This window comes from Danio aesculapii, chromosome 19, assembly GCF_903798145.1.
Source record: "Danio aesculapii chromosome 19, fDanAes4.1, whole genome shotgun sequence".
Classification (NCBI taxonomy): domain Eukaryota; kingdom Metazoa; phylum Chordata; class Actinopteri; order Cypriniformes; family Danionidae; genus Danio; species Danio aesculapii.
This window is the reverse complement of record NC_079453.1, coordinates 8,331,377-8,351,980: the sequence shown is the minus strand read 5'-3', so window position 1 is coordinate 8,351,980 and position 20,604 is coordinate 8,331,377. Positions and strand designations below refer to the sequence as shown.

The following is a 20,604-nucleotide window of genomic DNA, read 5'->3' as shown; positions in this document are numbered from 1 at the left end:
TTAAATACTTCAACTGAATTACCAATCATTGATTGTTTTTACAATCCTATTAACAGTAAAAACATTTCTTGTGAGAATGCTTGTGTTTCGAGTCATTTGCTCATCCTGTCATGGCGGTTATAATGTGCCTGAGGCAGACATGTCTCACATTTTAAGTTTAATGAATAATCAATTAATGGATAATTAAATTAAACAACGATTGATCATGGAAATGCGTGGAAATGGACGTCCACAATGTCAGTGTATCGTCAGGATCCTCAGGTAGCCTATTGATTTTGTTTTGCCTTATTGGCTACATCTTTTTGACTCTTAAAGCAGCAGTAGGCATTGAATTGGATATATAAATCACCAATGACCACGGTTTTGGCTTAAAACGTCTTTAATGTTTTACTTAGGATGTAGAGTAAAATAAAATAAAGTAAACAGTGAACTATCCCTAACTCAAAGTGCACACAGGCTGCAAGCTAGAAGCTTAGCAGCTTTTCAAGACTGTTTTACGCCAGTCAAGACATTATACGCCAACAAAGGTTTACCTCGTCGAACTTCCAGTTAAAACTACAAACGTGTAGTCAAACAGCAGTTTGCTCAAAATCGAGGGGACGCTGGATTTCATTTGACAGAGAATCTCCCGCGCTCTGCATGCTAATGAGCGCGCGCGCGTAATTGCGCAAATCAGTCAATAGATGGCAGAGCGAGGTCACTGATTAGTATGCAGGCCATTCCCAGAGGAGAAGAGCACTGAATTCATCAGCCCTGTCCTTCATTCCTCCTTATTTCAATAAATCGCCTTGTTTTTGACAGTCAATCAGCCGTACTTATGGGCGCCCGTGTAAATATGAAGACAGCCAGGCAATATGTAGTTAAAATAGATTAACGTACAAGTTGAGATTCAGAAAAAACGACTAGAACACGTAAAAAGCCAAGCCGCCTGATTTATATTGTCTGACAATTTTTCCTGTGTGGGAAATTAACTTTTTTTTCATATCACTGAATAGTCGCCCCCTGAAATTGAATTTCTGAAGCATTTCTTTTCATCATTCACCCTTTATGAGGGCATATTTTTAAACCGCACGAAACAGTGTGTCATCTATTTGTCATATAAAGCAATTAATCGAAATAAATTGTCGAGTATAACAATGACAAAGGGAAAACGCTCTGCTACAATGTGTTTTACATAAACAGTCGACGTTTGTTAGATTATACAGTTGTTTACATACCGAATATCTGATTATATACACTATTCGAAATCAAAACAGTGCTATAGAACGCTATACATTGCACATAATCAAACATTAGCTATAAATTTACCTCAGGGGCATTTCCCATCTTCAAAACAGTCTCTCACACACAATTATTTTAACCCAGAAACTCAGCTGTATGGTGTCTCCCTGATAATATCTTAAAATCCACAAGTTCTAAACTTCAGTAGTCTTCCATTCCTTCTAAAGGCGTGACGCGCCGATGACATCACGAGCACTGGTCGCGCTCACGGAGCTCGCGATCGAACAGAACAAGTGAGCGAGCAGGAGGAATCACATCACGAGCACAATAACATACCTGTACACACTCTCTCTCACACACGCTCACAGCTTTCCCGAGCACTAGAAGAGGACCGTAGATTGAGATTCCCATCTGACGTGCCTCAGCAGACCGCCTCGCAAAGTGAAAGAGATTTTATGCGAAAGTTTCCAGGATTGGTTTAACCTCCCGCGGACACGAGCGGAATGAGCGACTTTACGATGATAAACTGTTGCCTGGTTCTGGCCGCGTGTCTTCTCTCCAGCCAAGGTAATGTGACACACTAACTTGTGGGTCAGTGTTTTTTTTCCCTCTATGTTTATGGCTCAACCGGATATTTGTGTTTAGATCTAGAAGCGATTTGCATGATGTTTACCTCTCAACATGAAGTCGCCCGTCCCGAGTGTGTTCATACGCAAGTTGCACGCCCGCGCTGTTACGCGGCTTTCCGCATCCACAGCTTACCTGCTTATCTGGGTTATCCTGGTCAACTTAATAAGAGCCGCTGACCGTATAACCCGGTCTCCATGTTACGCAAGGTGTGGCCTGTCGTGATCAGTTTTTTCTTCTTCTTCTACACGCAGCAGGTGTAATTGCACTTAATTACCAAGTTGATTAACAGTTTTAAACTTTTACATGTATTAAACATCTTAAGTCATGCGTTATAATGTGTATCAGAGAATGGGAATGCAACAGGGTGCAGTTGTTAAAGGTTTATGACAGGTCTATTTTGCTGAATGTAACTCCTCCAAAAATGATGTCTGAATTTTTTACGCGGGTCTTCTGCTATTTTGAGATACCACTGTTATAAAATTGCATTTTAAGTTGCCGTTCCCCTTATTTGCCACACTAGTCTCGCTAGTGGTGACGGTCCTAGACATTTCTTCCCTGGTGGTTTGAACATCACAGTGATTTGATGGCGTCTCAGAGGGGCTGGTTTCCTCTGATAAGGAGAGACATGTCTGCGCTTCTGCGTATAAGCCAGGGCTACACTGCAGGACTGGAGCTCTGCACTTATTTAAGGGCTCAAGTTTCTTGTTGTGTGTTGTGTTAAGCACACACTACATTGACAGCTCAGTTGTCAGCTAGATCATTGTTTATCACTGTAGTTATGATTGCATTTTTCATACAAAGTTGTGCCTAAAATATAACACAAGAAAGTTTTTTTGTTATTTGCACACAAAAGGAAAACATAAGTAATAAAGGGAATAACTATAAAGTATAACTAAGAAATAAATATAAATATACAGTGCTCAGCATAATTGAGTACAACCCATTTTGAAAATGAATATTTTTATCCATTTCTTGGTTAATATGAATAATATATATTGGTGGATTTATTGAATAGATATATTTATTGAAATAATATTTTAGTCTCAGAACATCTTTTAGAAATGGAAAGATAATACATGTAAATTCATGCAAAATATTGCAGAGAAAAATTACAAACTTCAAAATTTCAACAAAATTGTATTTATTTTTCTATATAAACTATTGTATATACTTTTTCTCGATTTTTGCTATATAAATATAGATATAAATTTGGGTGTACTAATTTTTGAACCATTATTGTAAGATATTTTGTTAGATTAGCTCCAGATTTGGCCCCAGTACTGACTAAACTAATGTATATGCACACATATAATATTGTAAAGCTTCCTATTGAAAATATTAATCTAAATGAGAGATTTGCTGAGCACTGTATGTTACCCTGGACCACAAAATGGTCTTATGTTGCTCGGGAATACCTTTGGCAATGGCCAAAAACACATGGTATATGTCAAAATGATTGATTTTATGCCAAAAAACATTGTAATAACATGTAAAGATCATGTTTCATGAAGATATTCTGCACCTTCCCTACTTATAATACAGTCAAGACTAAAATTATTCATAACCCTGGTAAATTCTGACTTTTTTTTCCTACAGTGATTCCTCTTGTACCTCATCTTAATATCTTTTGGGAGAGGCTGGTGTCATTTCCACTCAGAAAAACTTGCTAGTTGAATAAAAATAACTATATATTACTCAATTTTTGATTAGTAGTATGCATTGCAAAGAACTTAATATTCCCCAAATTGATCATTTTAATACTTAATTTAGCTTCCACACCAGTTGATGGTAGTACCCATAAATGCAGAGCACTGTATGTTACCCTGGACCACAAAATGTTTTTTTTTGTTTGCTCAGGAATACCTTCGGCAATAGCCAAAAAACACAATATGGGTCAAAATAATAGATTTTTATGCAAAAAAAAAAAAAACTACAACATTGTAATAATATCCAAAGATCATGTTTCATGAAAATATTTTATAAATTCCCTAATGTCAATACCAGGGGTAGATTTAGTGATTTCAAAATTTCTAAAATGCACCTTTTCTACATTTTGTCTTAATGCAAAATAATAATAACACCATGTAAAGCATCTTGTTAAATTTTTTAATGATTTGTTTTCTTAAAATAAATTCACTACAAAAAATTATACATAAACTATTTAGTTTTTAAAACTAAATCTTTTCCTAATTTAATTAAATAATCAAAACATATGATAGAAAATGGTGTTATATATAATTTATAGGTATAATTTATACTTCTAGGTATTTATTTTGGGGGCCCATTAATATCATTGGCTGCTCATTGGTAAAGTCTAGATCGGATACGCAGCCGGCTGGAAGTGTGATACACACATCAATATAGCAGCATTTCTTTATGACACTGCATAACAATAATTTATATTTTTACAGTAATATGACAGTTGGGTTTAGGGTTGAGGTGGGGGTAGGCGTTAAAAGTACAATTTATTGGTTAAAGTACAATAAATTGTCCGTAGTGTATGAGTATGTGTGTGAGTGTGTGTGGATGTTTCCCAGAGATGGGTTGCGGCTGGAACAGCATTCGCTGTGTAAAAACGTGCTGGATACGTTGGCGGTTCATTGCGCTGTGGCGACCCCGGAATAATGGACTAAGTCGAAAAGAAAATGAATGAATGAATGAACTTCCGGCCGCAAACATATCTGATCTAGCAACAACCCTGCATATCTTGCTTATTGGATAAATCCGCCACTGGTCAATACTTGAAATTATTCATACCCCTGGTAAATTTAGACTTTTTTTTATTTACAATGATTCCTCTTGTACATCATCTTAATATCTTTTGGGAGAAGCCAGTGTCATTTCCACTCACAAAACTTGCTGGTTGAATAAAAGTAACTTTAAGTGAAAAATTGCCAGGGGGATGAATAATTTCAGGCTTGACTGTATATATTACTCAATTTTTGATTAGGAATATGCCTTGCAAAGGACTTAATATTCCCAAAATTGACCCTTTTAATACTTATTTTAGCTTCCACACCAATTGATGGTAATCTTCTGATTATTATAAATGCTTAATTTGCCTTCTGCTACTTTAAATGCTTGAAGTTGGGTGGATCTTGATTGGTGGCCAATTACTTTATCATTTGTCAGTTGAACAATTGTATCTAAAATGATACCAACAAAACTGGTCATTATAGTTATATAACTTTAAACCGGTCCTTGGTGTGATTGATACATAAAAGTGGAAAAGATTTTTGACATTAGACATGTTGCTCTTCTGGATTTTTCTTCCACTTGTTTGCACTCTTCACATTAGTTTGTTTGTCATTGTTGCTTTCCTACTGTTGGAGCAGTCTGCGATGCACACCTGACAACAGGTTGGGCAACTTTCACACTAGTTTCACAACAAACCAGTGTGTACACACTTCAAACAGTTAAATTGCATACCAACGACATCCTCAGCCAACAGTGTGTTTTTTTGTTTACAAGGATATGTAGATGCAATGAGCGACTGTAAATGAATCCCATTCTGAGTGGTCCCTGTGCACATATTTTACAAGAAATAAGACGTGCATCTTGGCTGTTGGATAAATGAGTTTTGGATGGATGAGTCCTGGCACCACAATTAGTCATGCCAAGTTTCCAGTGCCGCTCATCTAGTGTGGGCACACTCTGGGGTTCGCCTCTATTAATTTCTTGGTGGGATAAGGCGTTTTACACCTCAGGAGGAGCGGAGTGTTATTACCATGCGCACAAGACTTTTTGGTAGCCCATTAATCTTGTTGGTTCATGTCAAAGATTTGTGTATTAGTTCTCGGAGGGGATCTTCGGGGGTGAGGTGAAGGTTTCTGGCAGTTGTCATGGAGACCCCTTTTCATTGGGGATCTGATGGCATCCATCTTGTTTTAGAGTCTTTGAGGGGAGTTTAGAACATTATTACGGAGTGCTTAATTCAGTTTGGGATCAGGGAAGCACGACGAATGGAAGTAGATACTTTGCTTATTGGCTCCCTTTGGTCTTCCATTACCGTCAGAAGCAACAAATGTCAGCGCGGCGGCAAAGAGTAAGTCCCGCACAAAGGCGTGATAATGTAGTTTCTTCCTTTTTTCATCCCGGCGAACAATGCACTTCTATGCCAACAGGTTCCCAAGAACAAAAGACCTCAGTGTGTGCATTGTGCAAAAGAGAGAAGAATGAAACGAACACCTTCAGTAGAAACCTTTCTCTGTCATCCCCTCTGACACTCACCCACACCCACGTCCAGCATGCAAGGACTAAAATTGCTAGCCTTTGAATGAGTGCCCTTTCCCCACTCCCCTCCTTCTTCTTCTTTTTTCTCCCCTTGTGCATTCAGAGCTCCGTCTCAAGCCTTTGTTCTGGTGGCTTTAGTGATTGGATGCCTATAAAACCCTCTGTCTCTTACATTTTCATTGTTTATGAGGGTCGTCAGAGTGGAGTGCGGATCTGGAAGAGCGTTTTTCTCTGAGTGCGTTGATGGAAAAAGTTCCCTCAATTTACCTCTGTATAACATGGTTTACAGACTACATCATCGCCCCATCACTCGGAAACAATTTCTGAGTTTTTTTTTTGTAATGCAGAATATACAGCGGTTAAAATATGTATTGAGCACGTCACCATTTTTCTCAAAAAACACATTTCTAAATGTGCCGTTGACTTAGTAACAAATAAAGTAATCCACTCATACAAAGGGAACATAAACAATTTGTTTAGATTTGCATTGTATAATAAAATGAAATGACATAGGGAAAAGGTACTGAACAAATGAAGAAAGGAAAGTGTAAAAAGGAATGGAAGGCCCAGACAGCAGCTGAAATCTATCGTAATTAGAAAGCAACAATGCTCCTCATTATGGCTCGTGGTACGGTAAGGCACAGTACGCTTTTATGGCTGTTTCCATTCAGAAGGTGCCAAAAAGAAAACCGTACCGTATAGGGTTGGGCGATGTTGACCAATTTGGCATTGTACAATGTCTAATGTGAAACATCACGATGGACGATGGCATCGTCATTATAGGCGTCGGTAAATTAATTATTTATGAATAATTAAATAATTCATAACGAATTAATTATTTGTAGCCTACCGTTTCAACTACCTGACCCGTATGGTCTTAGTTTTACCCATAACCAAATCATATATAAATAAAGATAAGTTACACACAAATGGCCACCTGTCAATCACAATTTTTTTCCACAGGACTCTGGCGTGAATAGGCAGAGATATCTGTGTCGTTATAATGGCGTCGACAAATTTGGTTGGTAAAAAAGGTGCAAAACCAACCGACAGTATCTGAGGTTTTTGCTAAAGTTACTAAGTACAAGCGTAAAAGCAAAAGATTGAAGCAGTGTCCTGATGCTGTAACACATTACCTGATAGATTCAAAAGACAGAAGAGTCGTTCGATAGAGACAAGATTAATTAAATATCACATTTAATAACTACAGAGACGCGATCCAGCTGTACATCCTTAATAAACTGTCCGACGTGCACTGCTCAAAGCATCCGCTGAGCTGGAGCTGGAGCTCAGATGAGCGCATGACAGTGTGTCTGTGTGTGTGGTCACGTGATGTGCATTTCCAGCAAGTGGTACTCATATAGTGTGGACGGAGGGCTGTTCAGAAATACTAGGTGAAACACTAGTGTGGATGTGGATCATTTTCTTCTAGAATGCCATTTTAAAACTAAGATGTATTAGTATAAGTGTATTTTTCGCGAGCGGGTTTGTGGAAGGGGGGCGGGGCGGAGGATCGCAATGGGCGATGGCATCGTTTATCGATCTAAACCTAGTACTGTACCATTTTTTGGGTACCTTTTTGAAAGTGTACCTAGCGCAACAAAAGGGTACCAAAAGGCGGAGCGAGACGTATAACTTGCGCGTGCACAAGCCAGGGGAATGAAAACAAAGGAAGCATCATTTTTAAATACACAGCCGAGACATTGCACCGCAATAATATATCCATATAATAACAAACCATGGTCGACCCGAGCTCAAACAAACCTGGTCGTCGTCTTGATGAACAGCTACAAAGCCAAACAGAAGAGCAGAATCCATCCTGTGCACCGTAGTTGTTTACAAGGCCGTCTATAGCATGAACGTTTTCACTTTCTCAAGAGAGCTTGACAAACTTCTTGACCTGATGATAATGACATGCGAGTGATTATTTCAGAAACAGACTAACGTGAGAGTGACGTGCGAAAAAACAAAGGAGCGAATGATACCTTCAGCAACCTAAAACATGAACAAACTGCCATGTTTAGCTATTATCGTCGCCTTTTGGACGATTATGAACTTGTAATGATGGAATTACTTTCTAACAAGAGATTTCATGTGCTGGTGAAGATTAAAGACACAGACAAGAGGGTTCTGTGGGCTATATGTTGCATGTTGTTTTTGAAGCCAAATAAGGACTAAATGTCTGCTGTGTGTAGTTCTTCTGTAATTGGTAACATATCGGAGACTGTAAGGGTCTGTATGTGTTCATATATGTTGCATTTATTTATTTATATTATATTATTGCAGACGTTACAGTAAGCTATTTCACATTATTGATCTGCAGTTATAATCAAATCATGTTCATAGAAAAGTTAGTAATGAACATTTAAACACAAGTATTTATGTGTCTAAAGCATCGGTTTTGTGAGAAGTGCTTCTCATATAATGTAAATGACCATTACAGTTTTACTTTGACATTTCTTCAACCAAGTTTGACACCGACTGAAACTTTGTCGCACACCAATATGGTACCATTGGTACCCTTTTGGCAGTGGAAATGCAAGCCTGATAAAGGTAACCCGTACTGTATCACTCATTAATGTACATTAATATTAGCTGCTTCATTTCCAACACCTACATTACCAGATGATGAAGACAAAACCAGGGTGAACATTTCAGCAAGATAGTAATCCCAAACACAGCCAATGGTTTCAGAAAATAAAATAAAGCTGCTAGAATGGCCCAGCCAATCACCTGACTCGAATCCAATAGAAAATCAGAACTAAAGTTTAAATTTCAAAGAAAAGACCTACAAAACCGTCAAGATTTTTAGACTGTTACAAAAAAATATAAAATATCTGGGTCAATTTCATGTCAACAGTTCCTTTAGAAATATATTTACCAGTAAAAATCATGATATTTTCAATACTGTATATTTGAAATGATGTAGAAGTCCAGGGAAGCACACAAAACACATGAATTGTTTGATAGGCGCAATCTTGCTCGATGGGCTTGAAAATATGCTGCAGTCGTAAATGGGGAATCAGATGTTGCCGCATAACAGATGGAAAATCTGTTCTGTGTCTCTGTTCTGTGTCTCTGTTCGTCTCCCGATTTATCTGCTTGTCCCACGGCATGTAAGAGATACTCTCCATCTCTTTGACTCTTATGCCTCCCTCTTTTTTCCCCCCTGTGTCCTCCTCTGCCGCCCAGCACTGAGCTGGTCATACACAGCCGTCAGTGAAGGCCAGAGGACTCCTGGAGGCCAGCCATGCCATCTTATCATCCACCACCGCCCGATAAAATGAAGGATTTTTATGTGTGGGCTCTGAGATCAGCCTCCTTACTGACCCTGGGCTCATTCAAAGGCTTCTTCCACTCTCTTTGAAACTTTCAACGCCTTCATCTCTATCAAACCGTTAAGCGAAGAGCAACAGGCATTGATAGTGCTGCATTGATATACCTAAAACGTTTCTTTAGGGTTTGTTTTAAACCTTTTTAAAAAACGTAAGTATTGAAGGTTTTAGCTGAATGCGGTATCTGTAACCCTGTGGGATGCGATAAGTTTTAGCTAGAACTGGCTGCTAAGGACACAGTGTTCTCAGCTAGTTTTGGAAACAGTGTAATGTTTTAGTTGAACTTTTAGATTAGCTCTCATTGATGTCCATTTAAAATGTAAATGACAAGAATTATGCCATTTGATATTTGCATACTGCATAGTAATTCTTCTTCCTGTTTTACATCCATTTGCATATTGATTTTTGGTGTTTTTAAGCATATAGTGAACATCATCTTTTGCAAAAAAGTGTTAATTTTCACACAAGAAAACAAAATGCTAATTGCAAATCATCTCTGTTGTAGGCATGGACTGGCATACAAGTTTCAGATGGTATAATAACCTTGGATAAAATTTCAAGGTATCACAGTATTGTGATTACTGCTCTAAAATATATTATTTTTAAATGTCTGTGTAAAAAAACAATAACTTTTCCCCCTTTGAACACAATATATTTAATTATTTGAAAGATTTATAATATTTTGGAGCAGTTAACAGGTCAGGCTGAATAATTCAAATGAATCATTAGTTTCTGCTATCTCCATTTGTTTCAAAAACACACAGATTTCACAGAATTAAAATGGCATCTTTGGACATTATTCCTGCTGAATATACTGTTGTCCTAAAAAACATTTACACATTTACACACAAACTTTCACATACCTTAGGAAAGGTATTATCGAAAATTTTGGTGGTTTTAAAACCTTGACTTTTCCAAACCGCGGCATTGATAACCTTGAAAACGGTTATCGTCCCATGCCTACTCTGTTGTGGCAATTTTTTACCTAGCGCCAATGCTTTAAAGGGCCATGAAACCCCTCTGTCTCAGCAGGTTGTTTTCACACCTCTAGTTTGAAAAAAGTCAGGAAAGCGAATGAGTCCAGCTTTGTTTAGGTAGGAGTGTCGAGTGGCGAAAGAAGGAAGGGTTTGCATGAAAAGGGGAGTTTCAATTCGAGCACGCGCTGATTTTCACAGAGGCAAAACAACACACAGACGCAGGGGAGAAAGACAGTGACTATGTTTACATGGACATCAGTCATCAAATTATTTGGCAAATTATTAATTTGTTGACTTTAACTGCAGTTTGGCACTTTCACTTTTATTCAGGAACATTTCATGCATGCCTCCTGTAACAAACAGGCGATATTGGATGCGAGGAACTGCTGGAAGAGTGTAGTCTTAATGAAATGTTTTATACCGCATGCCGTATGGGAGAGAAAAAAAACCCTCCGGATTTTTTTCAAACTGAGGGTGTTAACACAATATGTTCAGTTGCTTTGAACCATGCCAAAGCACGCTTGTCCCCTGTTCCCTCTGCCCCGGCGGCCTGCACTCATATTGCATCCAAGCCGGAGTACGCATCGATGAAGAGAAGACATTTCTTTAGTTATATAATTTTAGTCATTTGACATGCAGCAACACGCAGTCAAATAATTTGCCGAACAGATCAGTCACTTTTGACGCTCATAAATAATCATACAAGTCCTCATGCTGCAGTTATTAGGTGGTTTGCTGAAGGTGCAGCTGATCTGAGGTGTTTGTGTCTTTAATAATCTACGACAGTTTGCGTTTATTAAACAGTAAGAATGATTAATAAACACATATGAAATAGTCCCTTAAAAGTCACGTCTTGTCTTCAGTTTCGTGCTCAGACGCGCTTTGCACTCACTCTACAAACGTACCGCACCAATGCCCAAGTGAACCGTGCTCTGGCACACCTCTTCCAACCAGGCCAGGGCTGGCCAACTGAACCACGCCTAAACCCGATTCAGAGCACTCACACTTCTCAAACAAAACGGGAAACGCGCCTGGCCATATTTCGGAAAGCATAGTGCGAGTGCGCCCTTGGTAGGTGCAGAGAATAGTATCAGAAAACTGTGTGTATAGACTATCCTGTCACAATGCGGCGAAAATCCTACTCAACAGTAATTGTTTGATTAAAGTGTTTACATGCTTACATTCAGACAGCATTTACAGTAGAACGTCCAGTTCATAATATTGTAGTGATGTTAACGTATTGTAAACTTAGCAACAAAATCATTTTGACTAAGCTATGTGTTTAAAAACTGAAAGAGTGCCGTTGATACTAACTAACATTGCCATCTGAATAAACATAAATAAAGAACACTGATCACACACTTACCAAATCTGTAGAGACAGGACAATCAAAACAAACTGAAGCCGCGTCTTTTTTTTTTTTTTTTTTTTAAAGAAGACGAGCGGTAAATCCGAATTTCACCATCTCCAGATTTGAAAAGCTCTTTGGTAAAAAATGTTCCTTACAAACATATTTTTGTCGCATGTTAGCAGACCACTGTAATCCACACATGAGTCCAGCTGCGCTCTCATAGCGGGGAAATGAAAACAAAACCTTCAATGGAGCACATTTATAAACGCAACACTGACGATCCATGTCTCCAAACAATTCTTCTTCTTCCACTTTAATTACGGTTGGTAACACAACTTGGTGTCTCTCTGCCATCTGAACACTGTAACAGGTAAAAACAGTCTTCGAAGCTATCATACATATTAATGAAGTTGCACCTCATACACAATAGAACGCACTGATTGGTTCGAACCAAGTCTTTCTCATGAATTTATGATTATAACTCAAAGACATGATGTTGTACACTCCGGTACAGACAGCCAATCTACATGCTGGAATTTATGCAATGATCTAATCGCCTTGACGTAGCTTCAAAATTTATTTTCAAACTGGAAGAACTAATTTGCTCGAAATAACACAAAAACAACCAGTTTTCACATTTTTTGTGAAATATATGTGTCCCAGTAGTGTTTCTAGCAGCGTGGGACACATATATGACTGTCAACATCTCAAAAAATGTGTTTTGGTGTTACCTTTTAAAATGAAAATCACGCTATAATGATTGTTGCTGCGCTGGAGCAATTTTTCCCTAAGAAAAATGCAAATCTAGTTCTTTTTTGCAGCTTAACTTGTCTTAAAATTCAGGCTAGCTGTCCTTTCATCTGTCAGCTGGATTGCTGGTGGATTAAGCACATGGAGCCCACAAACATCGCTTTTATAGCTCAGAGGACTTAATGGAGTTCTCATCTATGCTTGGTTTGAGTAGGTACATCTCATTTCTGTTTCTCATTGCTCATAGGTGTTGCGAGAGAGAAACATCTGAATAATTCAGCGTACAGCTGTGAAAGTGATGTGGATAACCCAATTGAATTGAGTGCATTTTTGAAATCTCTGCCTAATAATTAGATTAGCGTGTTCATACATGCGGGATAGTTGGCTCATCATCCGTCAGAAGCATCGGTGGTGGGCATTAACAGTCTTTGCCTAAGCTAGCGCGAACTATGCTGAATCATTGAGATCCTCTTGAGGGAGGAGCTGAAATTGCTTTAATTACCGTCTGATCTTCTTCTGAAGCTTGCTGCTTGATTGACTTTCCTAGCCCCACGTCATTAACACAGTGCTTTTAATTGTGCCGGCACACACGCCGAACGTGTGCGTATAGCTTTATGTGCCTAATCTACCTTTTTAATAGAAAGCACACTTTCACCTGAGCAGACCCCTGTAATTTACAGCCGTATTAACCTCATTACCAATAATAAATGTGTCATCCTAAAAAGATAGCTTCCAGGATTTTCTCATCTTTTTTTTTTTGAGCAGAAATGAATTTTTTGGAGACCATGTCAATTGCAATTTGCAATTAAAGCTAGTTGCGTTACACTTTCAGAATGGCAATTTGCTGTCAGTTTACAAGGAACTGTATAACAGCGCTGGGATGTTTTTCATTTAAAGCTCTTTTTTAAGTTAGCAACTGCATTTGCAGCCAATTTAATGTGACACATTTTTGAATTAATTATAATTAATGAGAGAAAAGAGATGATGCCTCAAAGATCTTTTTCTTCAGAATAACCTACACAGATGAATTCTCAAAAATAAACTTGTTTTTATCTGGAATTTAGATTCGTTTGCAGTAATCCGATCACAAGTATCCAAATGAGACATCACAGTTTCAATGTAATGGAATCTCCACTTGCATTTCTTCAAAATGATCTTGTTAGCTTATGGCCCGTTTCCACTGAGTGGTACGGTACGATTCGGTTTGGTACGCTTTTATGACCGTTTCCACTGTCAAAAAGCGTACCGACCCGTACCGTACCACTTTTTCGGCACCCTTTCGAAAGGGTACCAAACACGAGAAAGGGTACCAAAAGGCAGAGCCACGCGCGCAGCTGAACGCTATTGGTTTACAGAGATACGTCATTCGCTTACGCAACAAGCCAGAATGAAAACAAAAAAAACGCCATGTTTAAAATACACAGCGAGAGATTTTAGCGGAATTATAAATACATATAATAACGAACCATGGTCGACCCGGGCTCAAACAAACCTTGTCGTCATCTTGATGGACAGCCACAAATTCCAGAAGAAGAGCAGATTTACCCTGTGCCCCGTAGTTTTTTACGAGCCAGTCTGAGGCGCGAGCGGTTTCGCTTTCTTCCTCGCGCGCGTCTAACATTATATCTGAAATAACAAACTTCTTGAGCTGATGATAATAACCTGCGCTTGATTATTGACGTGCTTTTGAAACCCGATCCTGTCAGACACTGACAAACGCGAGAGTGAAGCGCGAAAAACCAAAGGAGAAGCCGGAAAAAAGGAGCACGTTATTTATCAGCAAACATGAACAAAATGCCATGTATAACTAACTTATTATCTTCACATTTTGGACTAATATGAACCGGGAATGACGGAATTGTTCTCTAACAGAGGCTACATGTGCTGCTGAAGATTACAGACACAGATAAGAGGTTTTCACTGACTGTAGGCTATAATTTGTGTTGTTTTGAACCTAAATACGGACGAAATGTCTGTTATATGTAGTTCTTCTGTAGTTGGTAACATATCGGAGACTGTAAGGGGCTGTATGTGTTTATATATGTTCATTTATTTATTTATTTAATATAATTACAGACGTTACAGTAGGCTGTTTCGCACTGTCTTTGATCTGCAGTTATAATCAACTCATGTTCATTGAAAAGTTAGTAATAAACATTTATACACAAGTATTTGTGTATGAAGCATCTGTGTTGTGAGAAGTGCTTTTCATATGGATATGTAAGTGACCCGTACAGCTTTATTGTAGACATTTCCTCAAGCGAGAATGACGACGACTGAAATGTTCTGTCATACACCACGCCCACCAAAAGGGTACCCTTGTCAGTGAAAACGCAAGCCTAATAAAGGTGACCCGTACCAAACCGAACCGTACCAGTCAGTGGAAACGAGCCATTAAAGGGTCACGAAACACCAAAACACATTTTTTGAGCTGTTGACAGTTATATATGTGTTTCGTGCTGCTAAAAACACTATTAGGACACATATATTTCACTAAAAAGTGAAAATTGGTTGTTTTTGTGTTATTTCGAGCAAATTCGTTCTTCGGTTTGAAACAAATTTTTGAAGCTACGTCATGCCGATGAGATCCTTGTGTGTATTCCAGAATTAGTATGGAATAGCCAAAATATTCAGAATTTGAAATGTGTTCATTTGAATTATTAAAAACTGTAATTGAATAAAACTGAATATTATATGCCATTAAAGTTGTTTTAAATTTGAATGTTTCAACTTGAATAATAAACATCTGAAATTTTTTAAGACAACTGAATTGATTTTTATTGACATATTTTCAAACTTTTTTCAGATTAAAAAAAAAATTATCTTAAGTTTGAAAATATGTCTATAAAAATTTACCCTAAAATTATTTTGTCATAAATGTCAGATGTTCAATATTCAAGTTAAGAAATTCAAATTCAAAACGCTATTATAATGGCATATATTATTCAGTTTTATTCAATTACAGTTGTCAATAATTCAAATGAACACAATTCAAATTCAAAAATATAGTTCATCTATAAACTTCTGCGTGGTTTTTAAGTTCGGATTTTTATAGACGTATTTTTAAACCAAATTTTTTGAAGTTTGTGAACAAAAAATAAATAAATAAATAAAAAAAATGAAATAAACAAATAAATGTTTAACTCCTGCGTGGCTGTAAAGTTGTGTTTTTAAACCAGATTTTTTTGAAGTTTTAGAAGAGAAAAGAATAAAAAAAATGACAAAAAAATTGTAAGTTTGAAAGTATGTCTATAAAATTCTGCCCTTAAAAAAATTCAGTTGTCGTAAATTTCAGATGTTCAACATTAAAATCCAAGTGAAGAAATTCCAAACAATTTTAATGGCATATAATAGTCAGTTTTATTCAATTACAGTTGTTAATAATTTAAATTAACATTCAAATTCTGATTGTTTTGGCCTATATTAAGCTCCATACATGAGCATACGTTAAAATTGTTTACAAACATTTTGGTTTGTGCTCAAAAAGAGCAGCTGAGAAAGAGGTAAAGAAGTGAGCAACAGTACATTACACAGTACAAGAAACATTTTGCCCTGGATTTAACATTTTGAGTCCTTTATAACAAGGCTAATGTAGAACTTAATGTAGAATGTTCCAACCAGAGCTGTAATTCAGCCTGGGAGTAAACAAAATAAATAAATAAAAGTTTTAACTGCTGCTTGGTGTTTAAGTTCATATTTTTATAGGCATATTTTGAAACTTCATATTTTTTTGAAGTTTGGGGAAAAAAAAAAGTCTGAATTTTGAAAATACGTCCATAATAATATACCTTAAACAATTCAGATGTCTTAAATTTCAGATGTTCAATATTCAAGTTAAGAAATTCAAATTTAAGTCATTTAAATTCTAAGCATTTTTTGGTGTATAATAATTATTAAATTACAATGGTTAATAATTCAAATGAATACAATTCAAATTCAGATTGTTTTGGCATATATTAAGCTCCATACTTGGACATATACTTTTAAAATTCGGGCTCAAAAAAAGAAAGAGGTAGAGAAGTGAGCAACAATATAGAAACATTTTGCGATGCATTTAGCATTCTGAATCCCTTGGGTGAAAACCAGGCTAATGGAGAACAGCTTCCAACCAGAGCTGTATTTCAAAGACCCTGGGAGTAAACAAAGACGAAATAAAAAAATAAAGGTTTTAACCCCTGCATGCTTTTAAGTTTGGATTCTCATAGACGTATTTTCAAACTTCTGATTTTTTTAAGTTTTAGACCAAAACAAAAAATAAAAAGTGCTAAAAAAATCTAAAGTTTGAAAATAAGTCTATAAAAATCTGCCTTAAAAATGCTGATGTCTTAAATTTCAATGTTCAATATTTAAGTGAAGACATTCAAACTCAAATAAATACATTTTTAAAGGCATATAATATTCAGTTTTAATTCAGAATAACACAATTCAAAATATTTTGGCATATAATAAGCTCCATACTCGTGAGCGTACATTTAAAATTTTGGTTTGGTCTCAAAAAAAGCAGCTAAGTAAGAGGTAGAGAAATGAGCAGCACTATAGTTGAAGTACAAGAAACATTTTGCCCCGTATTTAACATTCTGAGTCCCTTGTGTGATAACCAGGCTAACGGAGAGCGGCTTCCAACCAGAGCTGTAATTCAAAGACCCTGGGAGTAAACAAAAACTAAATAAATGAATAAAAGTTTTAACTCCTGCGTGGCTTTTAAGTTCGGTTCGCCGAATTGAAATGACAGCCATGTCTCAAGCCGGAGACTTAAACCCTGGAGAGAATTTTTGGGAGTTGCTGCCATCCGAAGCTCTTGAGTTGAAGGGTGAAAGGCTAATGCTTCTTGAGGACTGCATGGACCTCCAGTCATGGTGTTAGGAGAAATGACTTCCGTGGGGAATTTTCATAAATGTTTATTTGAGCGACTTACTGTGATGCCTTTGACTTCCTCTCTGGTGTGTGCGTCTGTTTTCGCTTTTTAATTCCAGCTGACTTGGCGGTTACATTGCAGTAGCAGTTTGTTCAGCTATTTGCAGTGATGGAAATGGCTGAAAGAGGTTTCAGTAATGGAGCAGGAGCCGAAGGAGGTCTAGAATAGCAGAATCCTGAATGTCTGGATACACAGAGTAGAATGGTAAGATAACCAGCCATGGCAACGCATTCTCCGTATAAATAATTTTTTTCTTCTCAAGTACTTTGTCCACTTCCAGGCACACCTACATGCTTGCAAATATAGCAGATGTATAGGCTGATGCGTGAAGGTACAGACAAGCCGCAGGGGAGAATGTTGCGCTGAGATTTTTTTGCTCTTTTGTACCTCAAGAGTTCTCAGTTATGTGTCATTGAAGTGTCTGAAGTCTTAGGTGTAGAGGGGTAACCGTGAAGTCATTGACTGATAATGGAATACAAGGCTGTAAAACTAATGTGTGTGCTGGAAATAATAGATCAGTCAGTCTTGGAAGGATCGGATGAAATGTTTTGAGCGATTGATATCGCAGAGTTCTGTTTGATTACGCTTGGGTTTTGTCTTCAAATGTTTGTTGTTTCAGAAAATAAAATAAATTTGGAATCATAGTTTTCACTAAGATTGAAAGTTGTGTGTCACTCAATCAATTTTATTTCATTCATTCATTCATTCATTATTCATCAGGGGTTGCCACAGTGGAATGAACCGCCAACTTATTCAGCATTACACAGCAGATGCCCTGCAGCTGCAACCCAGTACTGGCAAAATAAATAGTATTTTTTTCCCCAATATCTTTTTTTCTTTTTTTTTATTTGAATCTTCCAGGACTTCCAGTTTAATGTTTCTAATCGAAAAGCTTATTTTAAATCATGAAGTTTTACAACTTTGAATTTAACACTTTAAAATTGTATTTATAATTTTATGCTTTTCCCAGTGCTGGGTTGCAGCTGGAAGGGCATCCGCTGTGTTAACAAAATGCTGGATAAGTTGGCGGTTCATTTCGCTGTGGCGACCCCTGATGAAAAAAGGGAAAAAGCCGAAAAGAAAATTAATAAATGAATGAATATTATGCTATATTATTATATTATAACTTGTATGGGATATTGTTAGGAAATCTTGAAATGTGTTTTATTTTATTTCTCAAATTCTTTTTTATATATTTTAGATAAAATATGAAGAAAATTGTTTATTAAGGTTTTAATTTATTTGAATTGTATTAATATTAAATAATAATAAAAATAATAATAATAGCAATGTATAATATATATATATATATATATATATATATATATATATATATATATATATATATATATATATATATATATATATGTATAATATATATATATATATATATATATATATATATATATATATATATATATTATACATTGCTATTATTATTATTATTTTTTATAATAAAATTTTTTTTAACAGATAAACATTTTTCCCATCTAATATGAGGATTTCTTTACAAATAATTTTATAATATAATATAATATAATATAATATAATATAATATAATATAATATAATATAATATAATAATGGTAATCAAAAAGCTTAATTTAAATCATGAGCGTTTTAGAACTTACAATTTAACACTTTACAATTATATTTATAATATAATGCAACCTATACATTGTTAGAAAATCTTGAATCACTATCTTGAAACTATTATTTTATTTCTTGAAGTCTTTTTATTTCTGTTCAAATGGGAAGAAAATTGTTTATTGAGGTTTTAATTCAAATTAATGGTAGTAAGATCAATATTAATTTAATATTAAATCAATATTAAGTATAATGGTAGTCGTAGTAGTAATAATAATATTAAAACACTGTAAAACTCAATAAGTTAAGGTAACTCAAACCATTTAAGAATACCGGTTGCAACAAACCATTTAAGTTCAAAAACTAATCCTAATGAGTACTGTGAACCTAATCCATTTGAGGAGGCGAAGCAATTTGAGCACAGTAAAACCCAATAAATGAAGAGAACTCTAGTATTCTAAAACCCCAATAAGTTAAGGCAACTCAAACCGTTTAAGGAAACCGATTGCAACAAACCATTTGAGTTAAAAAAACTAATCTATATGAGTACTGTGAACTTACTCCATTTAAGTTAAAGTAATGAGGTATTTAATTAACTCATCACCTTCAACACTGAGTTCAAACGTGTAGAATTAACTTTCAGTAAATTTTGAATTAACTACTCTCCTTTCATTTGATAAAGTTGACTGTTGGGTTTTACAGTGTAGTAATTTTAATTTATTTTGCCTATAATTTTGTTGCATTTATTTCAAGCTAATCCAGCATTCTGATCAATTGTTTATTGACTGGTGAGTATGGATGCATTCATAAAAACATCTACATATATAAAACAATATATACATCTAATGTAAGGCCTTTTTTTTACAAACAATTGCTTAATATAATATATATTTGCTAGACTCTTTCAATACATGAAACTTACTTGACTCATAACTTTTCCATCCATTTTGTCAAATTATCATGATAAATACTTTGCGGTTTCAACCGATTATGTTTCAACATTAGATTTTTTTGTCTTACATTCTTGTTCTTAAAGGGATGGTTCACCAAAAATGAAATCTCTCCAAACATGGTTGAGTTTCTATTTTCCTATTAAACACAAAACAAGATATTTTGAAGAATGCTGCAAACCGTTGACTTCCATAGACTGTTTATTCCTACTGTGGAAGTTGATGTGCTCCTGTTTTCTACGTTTGTTAGAAATATCTTATTTTGTGTTCGATAATAAGGAATTGGACCACTCGAGGGAGGACAAATGTAAATTTTAGTGTGAACAATTATTCAAAAATAGAAAGTGAAACCAAAAAAATTTGTGCTGATGGCGCACCATGCAGAAAAACAAGAAATTAACTCCATTCACAATATCCGACTGAGTTTATAGTAATTGAAAGCATTGCGAGCCAATAATATAGTACAATCACTGACGCACTTGAATGGTTTTCTCATGGGATGTTGCCTGAGTTAGCCGAAAAACAGCAGGTAAATTGCTCCATAATTTTTTTTTACACGGACTGTGCAAGAAAAACAGATGGATTTTGATTCGGATGGAATCAAAATCACCAAGTCGGACTGCAAAACATGACTTTATAAAGTTTGAGTCTCGCAT

At 36.1% G+C, this 20,604-nt stretch overlaps 1 protein-coding gene across 1 annotated transcript in view; it reads left to right on the top strand.

The window, feature by feature from the left end:
- Window positions 1–1,488: 1,488 nt before the first annotated feature.
- Window positions 1,489–20,604, top strand: part of LOC130247125 (nectin-2-like) — a 354,665-nt gene continuing 335,549 nt past the window's right edge. Inside the window, exon 1 of the mRNA XM_056480325.1 lies at window positions 1,489–1,788. Within this exon, the coding sequence (XP_056336300.1) occupies window positions 1,725–1,788 (64 nt within the window). The 5' untranslated portion in view covers window positions 1,489–1,724. The remainder of the gene's footprint in view (window positions 1,789–20,604) is intronic.